General features: G+C 46.7%; 1 protein-coding gene across 2 annotated transcripts in view; it reads right to left on the bottom strand.

Annotated features, from left to right (window-relative positions):
• Positions 1-632: 632 nt before the first annotated feature.
• The window catches only part of ptprub (protein tyrosine phosphatase receptor type Ub), a 136,489-nt gene continuing 123,339 nt past the window's right edge, over positions 633-13,782 (bottom strand). For both annotated transcript variants that reach the window (XM_056603076.1, XM_056603077.1), the window contains exons 25-29: positions 11,624-11,938; positions 9,470-9,595; positions 6,895-7,052; positions 4,293-4,428; positions 633-3,810 (exon numbers count right to left, since the gene is read on the bottom strand). In XM_056603076.1, coding sequence (XP_056459051.1) covers positions 3,748-3,810; positions 4,293-4,428; positions 6,895-7,052; positions 9,470-9,595; positions 11,624-11,938 — 798 coding nt within the window. In that variant the 3' untranslated portion in view covers positions 633-3,747. The remainder of the gene's footprint in view (positions 3,811-4,292; positions 4,429-6,894; positions 7,053-9,469; positions 9,596-11,623; positions 11,939-13,782) is intronic.

The raw sequence follows: 13,782 nt of genomic DNA, 5'->3' as shown, positions 1-13,782 counted from the left end.
AGAATGAGATGTCGAGAGAGAGCGAAAGATAAATGTAGAGGGAGAGAGAGACTGGGAAAGATAAATGTAGAGGGAGAGACCGAGAGGGAAAGATAAATGTAGAGGGAGAGAGAGACTGGGAAAGATAAATGTAGAGGGAGAGACCGAGAGGGAAAGATAAATGTAGAGGGAGAGAGAGATAGGGAAAGGTAAACGTAGGGGAGAGAGAAATGGAAGAGAGAGGGAGAGATAAATGGAGGGGTATATGGAGAGCGAGGGGGAGATAAATGGAGGGGGAGATGGAGAGAGAGAGAGGGAGAGATAAATGGAGGGGAGATGGAGAGGGAGAGATAATTGTAGGGTAAGACGAAGAGAGAGAGGGGAATAGATAAATGTAGGGGGAGATGAAGAGAGAGAGAGATAAATGAGGGGGAGACGGAGGGTGTCTGAAGATCTATATTCGGGGGCGGGGGCTTTAGGGGATATATAACAGGAGGATAGTGATCAGCAGGGAAATAGGGTGGGAGGTTGGAAGGAGATGGATCAGGTTGTGCAGGCCAGGCTCTATGATCGGCTAACAGACCACATCCCGGTGAGCAACCACAGGAAGGTCAGGATGTTACAGACAGGAAATGTCCAGCCTTTACCGCACCACAACCGACTGTCCGGGTGAATCCATGTCTTCCAACTCGTGCTGTGTTTGTATTTCAGAAGAAAACATGATACGGGTATAGAAAAACACAACGCAAGCCAAACAGCAGGATTAAAATAGGAGATGGGCAGAACGTTGTTTTTTTTTTCAGAACGCCCCAACGATTGACGGCAGCAAGAGTCAAACAATCCTCTGTTCCCCTTCACACAGCTTTTTTATTGTTTATAATACTTCAGAACAATCCCTCATCCTTAGCCACAACACATCCCTCGTCTCCCCCTCTCTCGGTTTAAATACACACCTTGCCTCACAAATACAAAGTTCAAAAACACAGCAGCTGGATTCCACTGCTTCTATATCATACAGAAGCACACAAATGAAAAAAAAGATGGAGATCTCACAGCTGGCGCTGCCACATAGAGCCGTCTGGGAGAAAGCTTTGGAATGGACTGTTTTTGGCAATGGTAAAATACACATGGGTAAGAAGAAGTTACGAGGATTACAGTACCCTACAATGAAACAATACGAAATGTTGGGGGGAGTCGATGGAAATGAGAACTAACGAGAAGATTAGGCAGACAATGCTTTTAATTTCTTCATGCTTTAGACAGTCTATGGAGGCTAGAATTATTTATGAGCATCATAAACGTTAACTCTTTATATCAATAGATCCATCGCCACTGGTGATGAATGTATTCATGTTTTTGATGTGTATACTGTAATAATTATTACAAAATTATGCAGAATCTGGATGCATAAACAGTAGCAGATTCTGCGCTGTTTGATATCCTTCTGGTTTTAAGATAGCAATATTTGGGGAGTTCAGTTTGTAATATTTTACAAATTGGCAGAATGATGGCAACATGGATGCATTATGAATAGTTTTATCCCAGAATTAGTGACTGAAATGGATTATCAAGCAACATTCTTACCGGGGGGGCTTCTTGCATAAACACACAAAATTGTCATTGACAACACATTCAGCTTTGTGGTTACTTGTGTTTACTTACTGTACGTCTTTACTCTGGGCAAACATATAGTATATTATTCACATAGTATTCACATAACAGTAATATACATCTATATATATCTATATATATACACATTCCTCCACCCTCGAGAAACAAGTGTTCAGGCACTTCCTGTTTGTGTCCAGTAGCTCACTAAGGAGATACTGGGCCCAACTGCTCTAGCTTACCTCATCACGTACCCTTTGTCTGAAAACAAACCGCTCCAGCCTTTGAAATGTGAGACCCTGATGAAAACATCACACTGCCTAATTCATGTTCCCTGCGCTCCCGCTAGAAGCAGATTTGGGAGCTGGAACCCGCCGCTAGCTGCCATTCCTGTGGTATGATTTAAGGTTTTCCCCTCCGTTTGTTTCTGGGTGGCAAGGCGGGGGTTGTTGATAGTGTTTGAAGTGGAGTTAACCACCATGAGACGCCCCTTTACAACTGCTGCATGTCAGTAGATAACCGGGGAACCCCCCCTACAGTGAAATTCAATTCAACTTTATTATATAAAAGAATAAATGCTTTTCATCCTTATGTCATAGACCTTTTAAAGCTCCACTTCTATCGTTGACTTGTTTTTCCTGTAATGTCTCTCAAAGTTCACTTTGCCACCACAGTCACAAACACCAAACTCTTCCCTCTTCTTGTTCTAACAATAACAGATCTAGGTCCATCTTTTTTTTCAAATCAAATGTAACACAGAAAACTCATAGTGGTGGAAAACATCAAGAAACTATTAAATGGCTGAGGCTCTTGGCCAATGCATTTTCAACTTGTTTCCTTTTTTACATGTAGCCTATTTCTGTTTTCCTCATTTGATGTCACTTTGGACAGAAAAAATGTATGCGACATTGCAGAGCTTCATCCACTACTGAAAAGGTCAACAGCGACTAACACATTAAAACTCTCTTGAACATCGAGCAAATGCAGCCAAAACAAGGTAAGAGGCAACGCCTCCGAAAAGAGGGGGAACAAATTCACTGTCAAATCATAAGCACCTTTAAAAATTAAACTGCATCTTCAACATGAAACACAGTACTGGTCCAGACACGTCACCACAGCATTATGAATCTTTTTTACACTCTGCCTTAAACAATGTGCGGGTGTCTTACACCCGCACACCCCAACAACCTCCCCATCCATGACCTGAAAGTCAGAGGGAACTCCCACCGTGGAGACAAACTGTCAGCGGATGCAGTACAAATACCGTGTGTATGTTGTCAACAACAAGCAAGAGGATGATGTCAATAGAGGCTATAGTTCTAGTTGAAGTTCTAAGTTCTTGTGGGATTGGCACCATCACAATAATCTCCCGTCTCCCCCATGGCTGAGTCGTGCCCCCGGTACCGTGTGTCCCCTGTTGGCTCCGACTGCATCAGCAGCACCAACACATGGACCACAACGCAGCAGCGACACCGCCTCCCGCTGAACGCACACGTCTTCTCTCCGTACTGTCGGGGCCCGAGGGCCCGCTGTGTAAAAAACCTTCTGCTTGCCACTTTGCGCGTTTTGAATGAAGCCGTTTCCGATGTGTTCGAGGAGTCGGGACAATTGAAAGGGGAACATTTATCTTTCCTGGTATGGGGGTGGGTAGCATAAGGCAGTTAATGGTATGGTGACAGAAGTCATGCCTGAACAACACTTGAAGAGAACAACAACAACAATAACATGTCCATGTTTAGTCCCAGACGCTGGATATTCAGTCTGTTGTAGCAAAACCATGAACAACAGTCAGGACGACTGCTCTCCAGTGAGGCGGGAGTCCAGCGTTAGCCCATAACACTCCTATTGTTGCTACGGTAACACATAGCACAAAAGAGCTTTAGAGTCCGGAGGCAAAAGTTAGACCCAAAAATAAAAGCACAAAAAATATCAAAAAGGGAACAACAACGACGACGAGAAGAAGAAGAAGAAATGACGGCTGTACATTAAAGGTTAAAAGTTAGAATCTTGACCCCCAGTTCCTCCCATCACTCTGCGTCGTCCCTCACATCGTTCCCTGTCCAAAAGGTCAAACCAAAACATCCATACTGTCGCCGGTCCCCGGGGGGCCCCGACGGAGTGGCCGGCTGATGGAGAACGATGGCTACCGTTAGCATGTTGCTATCTCCCCTCGAAGCAGTCCAGGTACTCCAGGATAAGGTCGTAGCAGAATCGATACTGCTCCTGCGGGGCACAATGTAATAACACAGATTGATTGGCAATAGAAACATTCATGTCCTCCCCAGCCACCGCCCGAGGCACGGTCCCAGCCTGAACTGGGAGAGGGCGAAAGACAGAGCGTCTCACTAAAGCAGATTTGCGTAAATCAATTTCACCAATTCATCACTAATTACTACTAGTAATAGCAACCACGGCCAGGGCAGGAGGTGATCCAAGATGGATGGAAGGGAGGACAGCGGGAACAGCTAATTTATAACCTTGCGTGTGGATAGACTCTTAACATTCTTCTGCTGGACAGGGGGCATGGATACAGAACGTGAACAGGCAAACAAGCAAACACACATACCAAACACAAACAGACACATGGGTCAGGCGAGGTTTTTCAGTTCAGAAAATACAGAAATCTCTGCCTATTCCTGGCTCAGATCCAAAGAACAGTATCATAGCACATCAGCATCAAGGACCAATCAGAGGGGTTCCTGTACCAGAGACTCCACCATGTTGGGCTTGCAGTTGCGTAAGGTCTTGACGGCGTAGAAGACGTCCACCATGTTCTGGTACTGGATCATCTCCAGCAGGATGGTGCTGGCGCAGAAGCTCCCGCTGCGACCACCGCCGTTCCTGAACACAGCGCGGACGCAGACGTTAGGGGGAAGTACCAGAGGTCAGCTGTATTTCATCTCATAGGGTGGTTCTGAAAACATGTGTTTAGTTTCATAGGTTTCTTCTAATACCATGCGTTTAGTTTCATAGGTTTCTTCTAATAATATGTTCTTAGTCTCATAGGGTTCTCATAATAACAATTGTTCAGTCCCATAGGGTTCTCATAACAGGATTTCCCATAAAAGACACGTTTTCCAACTTAGAAGACATATTGTTAACGATGATGGTAGGGTCAGTTGTACCCTAATTAATATTAATTATCCATCAAACAGATAATGTTCTTTGGTGACAACAAAGTGTCCATGTTGTTCCTAACATCCAGTCAAGGTTTAGCGGTGTGTTTGGAATTCCCATTTATTATCATGTCCAGCATTATATATATACTTTTACTTATAATATAAATATTACCTATATTCTTCGCTCATCAACCAGAGTGACATTATCTCACATAAAGAGCTTTTGAAATATTAAGCAACCTTAATTGAACTGTGCCTGTGAAATATTCAGCCTGCATTCCCAGCCATCTATTTTTCATAAATTGTGTGTTTTTGACTCCATTAAGCACGCACGCCATTGGACAGACCACTTCCTGTCCCCTGAGCCTGGCATTGGTTGCAGAGCCAGAAGGAAGGCGGGTGCTGGGACATCATTGGCCAATACACAGTGCTCTAAAGTAATCAATCAACCTCAATTGCCTAGGCACTCTAGGATTTACCATCGAGAGACTCGATGCATTCTGTATTAAGCCATAATTGATTTCATCTCCATAATCTCTTTCCTTCCCTGTTGTCATTGGTAACGCTGTGTAACAGCATTGAGTGATGTGATTTTGCATGGCGGTATGGGGAGGGTGGGGGGGGACGACTATTCATTATCATCAGCAGTAGCGGTCGCTTTCTGAGGTAAGGGGGTAGGGGGGAAGTTGTTATGACAACGGGAGGAGTTGTAGCAACGCATCCGACTCAAACGCCGGCTTAGTGTTTCGCAGCAGGCTTTAGAACACCACAGAGCCGTTTAGGATGAGACACGCTCAGAATGACAGCATTCTACTGACACACACACCCACACGCACACATACACACTCACAAACACCAGCTTGTAGCTCATCATTCATCAAAGCCCTTCCAACCGTGTACACACACCAGGTTGTCAGTCAAGGGTTAAGAGAGTTCAGTTGACATTCATATATTGCTTCAGAATTCTCTTCGGTTTTAATCCAATAAAACTCCAAAACGCGGAACGAGAAATAGAAGTCGTTGATCGTATTAACTCTGTTATTAGGAGTCACACACAAACTGTTCTGGAACCACACACACACTGATGGTCTTGAACCAGACACACACACATTGGTGGTCTGATTGTATGTAACCACACAGACACACTGATAGTATGTAACCACACAGACACACTGATGGTGTGTTACCACACACACACACACACACACACACACTGATGGTATGTAATCACACACACACACACACACACACTTATAGTATGTAACCACACACACACACAGATGGTGTGTAACCACACACACACACACATGCACACACTGATGGTATGTAACCACACACACACACACTGATGGTATGTAACCACACACACCCTGAGGGTCTGAGGGCTGTAACAGAGGCGGTACTCACTCGGGATGAGACAGAATATTCGATCATTCGATTATTCGTTCCCGAGGGTCAAAGTCGATTTTTAACATTTGGACCGTTTACATTTTTTCCCATTCAATTAAACAAGAATTAACGAACACAACTAATGTCAGACAGGTGTCCAAGGGCATTATCCTGCTTATACCATGGTCACTTGCCATAGAAAATAAATTAAGGCCATTCATTTATAGGGGGATTATTTGTTTATCAACACGGCGGATGTGCGCACCGAATTATTGCCATAAGAAAATTGGTTTGACCCGTTGCCATGGTTATCTCTGTGTGGTTAATTTGCAGTTGCGGTGTTAATTAGGGATGTTGTCAGCTTACTGTTACATTAAACTGAAATCAGAAAACGCGGTTTATGATATAGACCCTATAGTATCTGTGGTATAAAGGCTGGGACGAATTTCAAATTATAAACACATACTCTTCACTCTTCATTGAAAGTATAGACCGTCGCGATTCAGCCTTTATACCACAGATACTATAGGGACTATAGCATATAACCGCGTTTTCGGATTACAGTTAAATGCATTTTTCACAATTTACCAGCTCTCATTATGAGGGCTGAACAGACAATTTGACTGGAACTACTTAGCAGGTACTTGTATTTTTGCTTTTAAGATATTAAGTGATTTCTTGCCGATGATCCATGGCTGCCTTTGTGAATGTCGGCACACATCGAATAATCGATTATTCGTTCATACCACCATCGTTCAGACCATGAAAAATTGGAGTTATTCACATCGCTAGTACTCACAGGCAGTGGACGATGGTGCGTCCCTCCCCACACTCGCGCTGCCACTTGTGGACTTGAGCCAGCAGGTTGAGGAAGGCCTTCTTGGAGTCGGGCACGTCTCGGTATGGTGACCAGCGGAGGAACTGGAACTGACACACCACCAGCTGACCCTCCTGGAGCTGCACAGGATACACACACACAGAGTGTGAAGGACTGGGCTTCTTTAGCCATGGCCATCAAGGTCACACACACACACACACACACACACACAACCACACACACACACACACACACACACACACACACACACACACACACACACACACACACACACACAGAGGGAGTCTGAAGGACTGTGTTTCTTTGGCTGTGGTCATCTTGGAGCTGCACAGGACACACACACACACACACACACACACACACACACACACACACACACACACATGGAGTCGGAAGGACTGTGATTCTAAAGAGATGGTCATCTTGGAGCTTTCCATGAAAGGACACACACGAAGTCTGAAGGTCTGGCAAGACACACACACATATGTAATACGAGTGTCCGTGTGCATCTATAGAGGTTTGTACAAGTGCATATGCGTATGTGCATGTATGTGCATGTCTGTATGATGACTTGTTTGTGCATCTATCTCCATGTGTATGGATTTTTTATCGTGCATGTGTGCGAGTCTGCGCTGTGCATCGGTGCATATCATGGTGTCATGTGTATGGATTTGTGATCATGTGGGTGTGTGTATGTGTTTGTGTGTATGTGCATATCTACTAGCACGTGTATGAATTTTCGACCATGCATGCATGCGTGCGTGTGTTAGTGACGAATGTGTGTGTGCGAATCTACATGCACGTGTATACATATTTGCGATCATGTGTGGTTGTTGGCATGCACCTGACGTGTGCCTGGATCCTGGCACTGTTGCCAGAGCAACAATGGAGTGTGTGTGTGTGTGACACCCCCTCCCCTCCCTCCCTCCCTGCCCCCACCGAGCCAGGGGCGGGCGTCTCTCGGCGGTGCTCAGTCAGCAGTCTGACCAGGAGATTTATGGGCGGCCGGTCGGATCGGGAGCTGAGCCGGGCGCGGGGGCCTCGGCGCGCTCGTAGCTCCTGGCTCCTCGCGGCCCTCCAGCCGGCACTTAAGGAGCACCGGAGCCGCTGTAAGTCACGCAAATTGGGCTGGCGGAGGCGCCGACGACGCTCCGAGGAATGGCCTCGCTGAAGGGGGGTGGGGGGGGATTTACAGAGCGTGCCGACATGGCCCCGGCTCGGTACCTCATCCTCTAGCACATGCCTGCGCTGCACTTTTCCGGGGACTTTTTGCTCGACGACCGGCGTGAGGAAGTGCTAAGCGAGCGGGAGGGAGGGGAGAGATGGAACGTTTTCCAACCAGGGATGTAGCCCGGCGGGGCCGGGGGGGAGAGAACAGGAGGGAGAGGTGGACTAACCTGTCAGGGGAGGCCGGGGGGAGGTAGGCCAACCTGTGGGGTGGGGGGGGGGGGGGGGTGGGGGTGGGGGGGGGGGGGGGGGGGGGGGGGGGGGGGGGGGGGGGGGGGGGTGGGGGTGTGGGGTGGGGGGGGGGGGGGGGTGGGGGGGGGGGGGGGGGGTGGGGGGTGGGGGGGGGGGGCGGGGTTTTGAGTTCCAGCATGCCAGAGTACGGCCGGGCAACGCGCCGCCGTTCCCGCCACTCAGAATGACGTCCGTGATTGAGCTCGCCTGAATGCACATTTGTAATAGTCTGCGTTTGTCAGAGATTCGCTTCAGGGGGATAAAATTGACTCGCTTGAAGTTCTATATTTGAATAGCCGTACAGAAGGAGACGAGGATCACAGAGGTTGAGATTTTTTTGGGTACACAGCGGAGGGAGTTGACGCAAGCGTACACATTTACACCCCCCACACACACACACACACACACACACACAGTCACACACACATTTGTATTCAGCGTGGCGGGGCCCTGGTAGAGGAAGCAGACGTCCCCTCTGCCCCCGCACAGTGACAACGCTGTCAGACGCTCTGTTTGGCTTCCCGCCCCTCTCAAAAGTTCTGCCTAATTCCCCGCATGTCAGGCGTCTCATTTGGATGTGCGACACGGTTTAGGAACAAATCAAAAAGCTGTGGACTCGGGGGGAGGGATGAGAGGGCTGGCACCTGAGAGAACTGCTGGCATACATATGGATGGTATTGTCATGAAATACGTTATTTTTTGGAGCATACTCCTATTCACCGGACAGTACACAGACCGCCTCCTAGGCAATCAAAAGTCGGTTTGAGAGACAGATAACTGGACCATCATTATCTCAGTCAAAGGACCTCATATGGTTTCCTATCCTGCAGAGGCGTAGCCTTTTAACCCGTGATTCAGGTGGCCCTATGTAAATACAGGAGGCCCCAGATCCCTTTCTACGGTGACTATAGCCAGAAAAGATAAATATTGGCTAGGAAGACATTTGACATTCACAGCAAGTGAACGGCTCACTGGAGTGAAAACACACTCAAGGTACCGCCTTGGGTGACAGACCATCTCTCGAGGGGGACGGGAGCATACGCCCGCGGGTGTGTTCAGGGGACAGTAGACCACCTACCCGCGTCACGTTCTTGACCCGGAACAGACGTGTGACGACGTCGTCGTCCGCCGACATGGACAGGAACTCCACTTCCATGGGCCCGTACTGCTGGAGGCCGGGCTCGGGCCAGTACTGAACACAGGGCTGCAGGGGGAGGGGGCGGCAGGGAGACACAGAGGAGGACAGAAAGACGGAACAAATGTTAAAGATAGAAAGGAGACATAAAGGCGATGCGTTGTGCAGAGATGGAAAGCAGCAGGTAAACCAATGACCTTCGTCTATATGTACTATATATAATAGAATTCACTATACAACACTATATAGTACTACACTATATTATACTATACTATGCTTTACTATACTATGCTATACAATTCTTTTTTGTTGCATCCTCTGCATAATTCTTAAATGTGAATGAGAGATTAGTTCCGTATCACGATCCAGAAAGCCTATGTTTGTGGATTAAATAATCGTGCCACCAGGCAGTCTTTTCAATGGCCAGCAGTAAAAGCATCTTGCAGATCGTAATCCTGAGGATCCCACCAGGGAATTACACTCACATCGTTCCCTCTGTGTCTGGTATCTACTGCGATGCCAACTCTACACTCAATCCCTGAATAAAGAGAGTACAGGCATGCCCGCACGCACACACTAGTCTCAACCCGGATCCTTTCTATAATCACATATCTCCTGGGCTCCCGCAATATATACATATGCACGTATAAATCTACATATATATATAAATATAGACATAAACTATACATACATATATATTAAAAACAAATTTGCAAGAGTGAAGTCACACAGACCCATTCCCCTTATTTCATCATCTATCATGCACGCTGCCTGACAGCAGGACTCAGGGCTGATCAGAAGTGATCCTGCAGTTTGCAACCACATAACCTCTCTGACCCCGCAATCATCTCTCTCTGTAAGGGAAACGCTTCAAAGATTTCATCACCTTTTCCCTTATTGGTTACAGTTTCGTTTAGTGAAGTATATTGTATTATAGTGTTTTCTAGCGCAATATAGTACATTATAGTATAGTGTAGTGCAGTTGGCATTTCCATTTGAATCACTCTTTCAGGATACACAGTACTGCAGTCAATTACATCTAACATCTCTGGATAAAAAATATGAGCTGTCTAACCTCATGAGTGGGAAATTAATGAACTCAGAGCCATCATTTACTCATAATTTCTCCAAGATATGCCAAGACCCATAAACCCCCGAGAGAGAGAAGCAATAAATTAAAAGAGCGTTTATACTCATTAGCAGCATATGACTATGCTTAAAAGCAGGTCAGCAACCCGCCCTGACGCAGTTCAAGACTGGCCCATAAAACCGGAACAAGGATGAAACATTAAGTATGGGAGGTACAAAATAAAAGCCTGTCAAGTCAAAAGGTGAGAGTCACCATTAAATAGTTTGGGTTTTATTTATCACCCATAGGCATTAAGAAAAAGAAAACGGCCTTAAATCACATGCCTATGACATCACACCGACGTTCGTCAACATGCTGGATATGCATTTAATCTGCCCGACGCAGGATCTCATATCCCCACATGTGAGGATGCAGAGCATCCCGTCAGAGCCAGAGATACTGCAGCCCAGGCGAGTGTGGGCTTAAAGGAGAAAGAGCGCAGGCAACAAAGAGGACCTTGAGAGAGCCTGGAGGGTGAAGCTATTATCCAGAGCTCCAACTTGAAACATGGGAGCGAGGCGGAGCTATCAGGCGATGCCTTCAGATCAATGTGGTCAGAGATCAAAGCTCCACAATATGGCTCGACGGAGCTAATCCCAAACACAGAGATACACAAACCAGACGGAGGAGGCGGTGGCAGGGGAAACTCAAGTTAAATTCACACAGAAAAATACCCCTGAAATACATCCACACAAACACACACACATGTCCGCATGCTAACACATGCACCCAAAGACACACAACCACACTTCCACAAACAAGCATGCAGCATACACACTGGACACATATACATACCCGTCGACACACAGACATTCACACACATCCGGGCACATACATCTATCAAAATACTCCTCTATACATGCAAACACAGGTATCTTCCCTGCAGCATTGGAACAAACCAATAAGAACGAGCCAATGGTTAACAGGCCAATTGGAAAGGTGCTGATAGGAAGCTTTGGCTCGCTCACCCAGGCGGAGTTTGATTGGTTGAGCTGGTTGAGCATGACGACGGCGGTGCAGCCGTAGTCGAACACCAGCCTCCAGAAGTCTGCGGTGGTCCCAGGCAGCGGGTGGGGGGTCACGATGAGCGCGGCGGGCCGGTAGAAGCTGTCTGTGAGCGCGGCGTTGATGTAGTTGTTGCTCTCTCCCTCCGTGGTCACCAGGAAGGCCAGGGCGCGGTCGGGCGGCAGCACGTCCATGCTGCGGTTCTTCTCACGGTTCCTCGGCAGCAGGGCGATGCTGCACTCCTCCACGTCGATGTGGGGGGTGACCGAGTTCAGAGTCTGGAGGGAGAGAGGGACATTAGTCTTGCGACACCGGGCAATCGGAGATCCCGTCGCCTACTCATCGTCTGGGGGTTAGGATTAGGGTTCTGAATGCAAGATAGGTGTTGGGAGAGCGGGGGAAATGGACGCTACCGGACCTAAACGTTGACAGGAAGTGACATCCCTCCGGAAATAACGATTTCCAACAAAGTGGAGATATAGCGAATCGGTTTGTCACACAGAGAGAGCTTTTTCTAAAACATTGGAAATGTATTTCCTGAGAAACATTCAATAATTGTATTTGTCTCATTGAATGTGAACTAGTGGATGTATGAAGGAATGAAATGAACAAGTGGATGCATGAAGGAATGAAGTGAACAAGTGGACAAATAGAGGACTGAAGTGACCTTGGCAATGTATAAATTAATTAGGTGAACTAATGGACTAATAGAGGAATGAAGTGACCTAGTGGATGTATTAATGTATGAAGTAGAAAATTGGATGTATGAAGGTATGAAGTAGACAAGTGGACATATACAGGAATGCCTCAAGCCCTAATGATGATGTAATAACCTCTGAACATCATTATGCTAAAGTGATTGAGTACAAACAACCGACGCTTCATTACCCCGCCGTCGTAATAAAGGAAATGTTTCTGCAACCCAAACGCAACATTTCCTGGCCAATTATCTTTGATAAACACCATGTTTACTCTGGTGTACAAGGACAATCTAAAGATAATTTTTTTTAAGGATAATTAGAACAGAAGATGACTAATGAAGTGTAGATCTGGGAGGCTCTAAGGAGGCAGGCTGCTGCTCTGTGTTTCGGCCCGTACACTCTGAGCGTAGGATGCTCTAAAAAGGTTCCCCCCCCGCCCCCCCTCCCCGCCCCTTACCAATGTCAGACGGATGGGTTTACAAGATCAAAGGGATACCGAAGGCGATCGCGTCCGATCCTCAACATGAACACTTTGTAACCAGAGAGCTGCCCCACCCGGTCTGTCACCCGACTCTCCCCAATAAAGCACCCAGGTAGTGAATCCGGCGTAAACTCGTGTAGAGAAAATAAGTGTACAATCGAATATGGTATCAAAAAGAGGAGAGCGGAGGAGACACAAGCTGATTCCAGGATTGCTTTGAAATGCGAGAGGAGGGAATCAATGCGGCGGCCAACTGATCAGAGGGAGGGAACACAGCTGCTAGACAACGCAGTGAAACAACGGCTAATAACCAAAGGATGTCAGGGACGAACACACGTGTTATTATTTCTGAAACAATGTTAACTTTGAAGAGCTTCTTTCCCCATCGATGTGTTGTTGGTAGCAGTTCATCTCTAGCGTTATCCAAGCCTCAGAGTCCCAAGCAGACGCTTACATAATCTTGTTTTTGTTGTATTTTTTTGTTGTGTTTTTTTTGACGGCAGTAGTGGAAAAGCAAACTAGAAAAACAACTACAAATGGGAGGAAGATCCATGCAAGGGATAGCTCTGCATCATCAGCCAGCCAGGACTATCGAAGAACTTCCTCTTAGAGGATAATACAGTCCTAGATTAGAGGGGTTGGAGGAGTCTCAGACAAAGTCAATGGTGGCTAGAAAGTCTTGTTTTTTTCGGTATCATACAAAACCTGTCCATCGGGTCTTAAATGCCTCTATAACACGATGAGGCTGACTCCTCGTTCTCCTGTCCATGGGAGGTTTCTTCTCACAGCGGTAATGTGACAGCCTCGTTTTTCATAACTAATCCTCTGCATACATAGTATAAATATATCTCACCACAAAATTAAACAATTCAGAGAGTAAAAGTGAGAGGTTGGAAGAATATTAGGACTGCGGCTAGGTTATATGTCGATCCTTGATACA

This window comes from Gadus chalcogrammus, chromosome 11 (assembly GCF_026213295.1).
Source record: "Gadus chalcogrammus isolate NIFS_2021 chromosome 11, NIFS_Gcha_1.0, whole genome shotgun sequence".
Taxonomy (NCBI): Eukaryota; Metazoa; Chordata; class Actinopteri; order Gadiformes; family Gadidae; genus Gadus; species Gadus chalcogrammus.
This window is presented reverse-complemented; position numbering and strand designations above follow the sequence as displayed.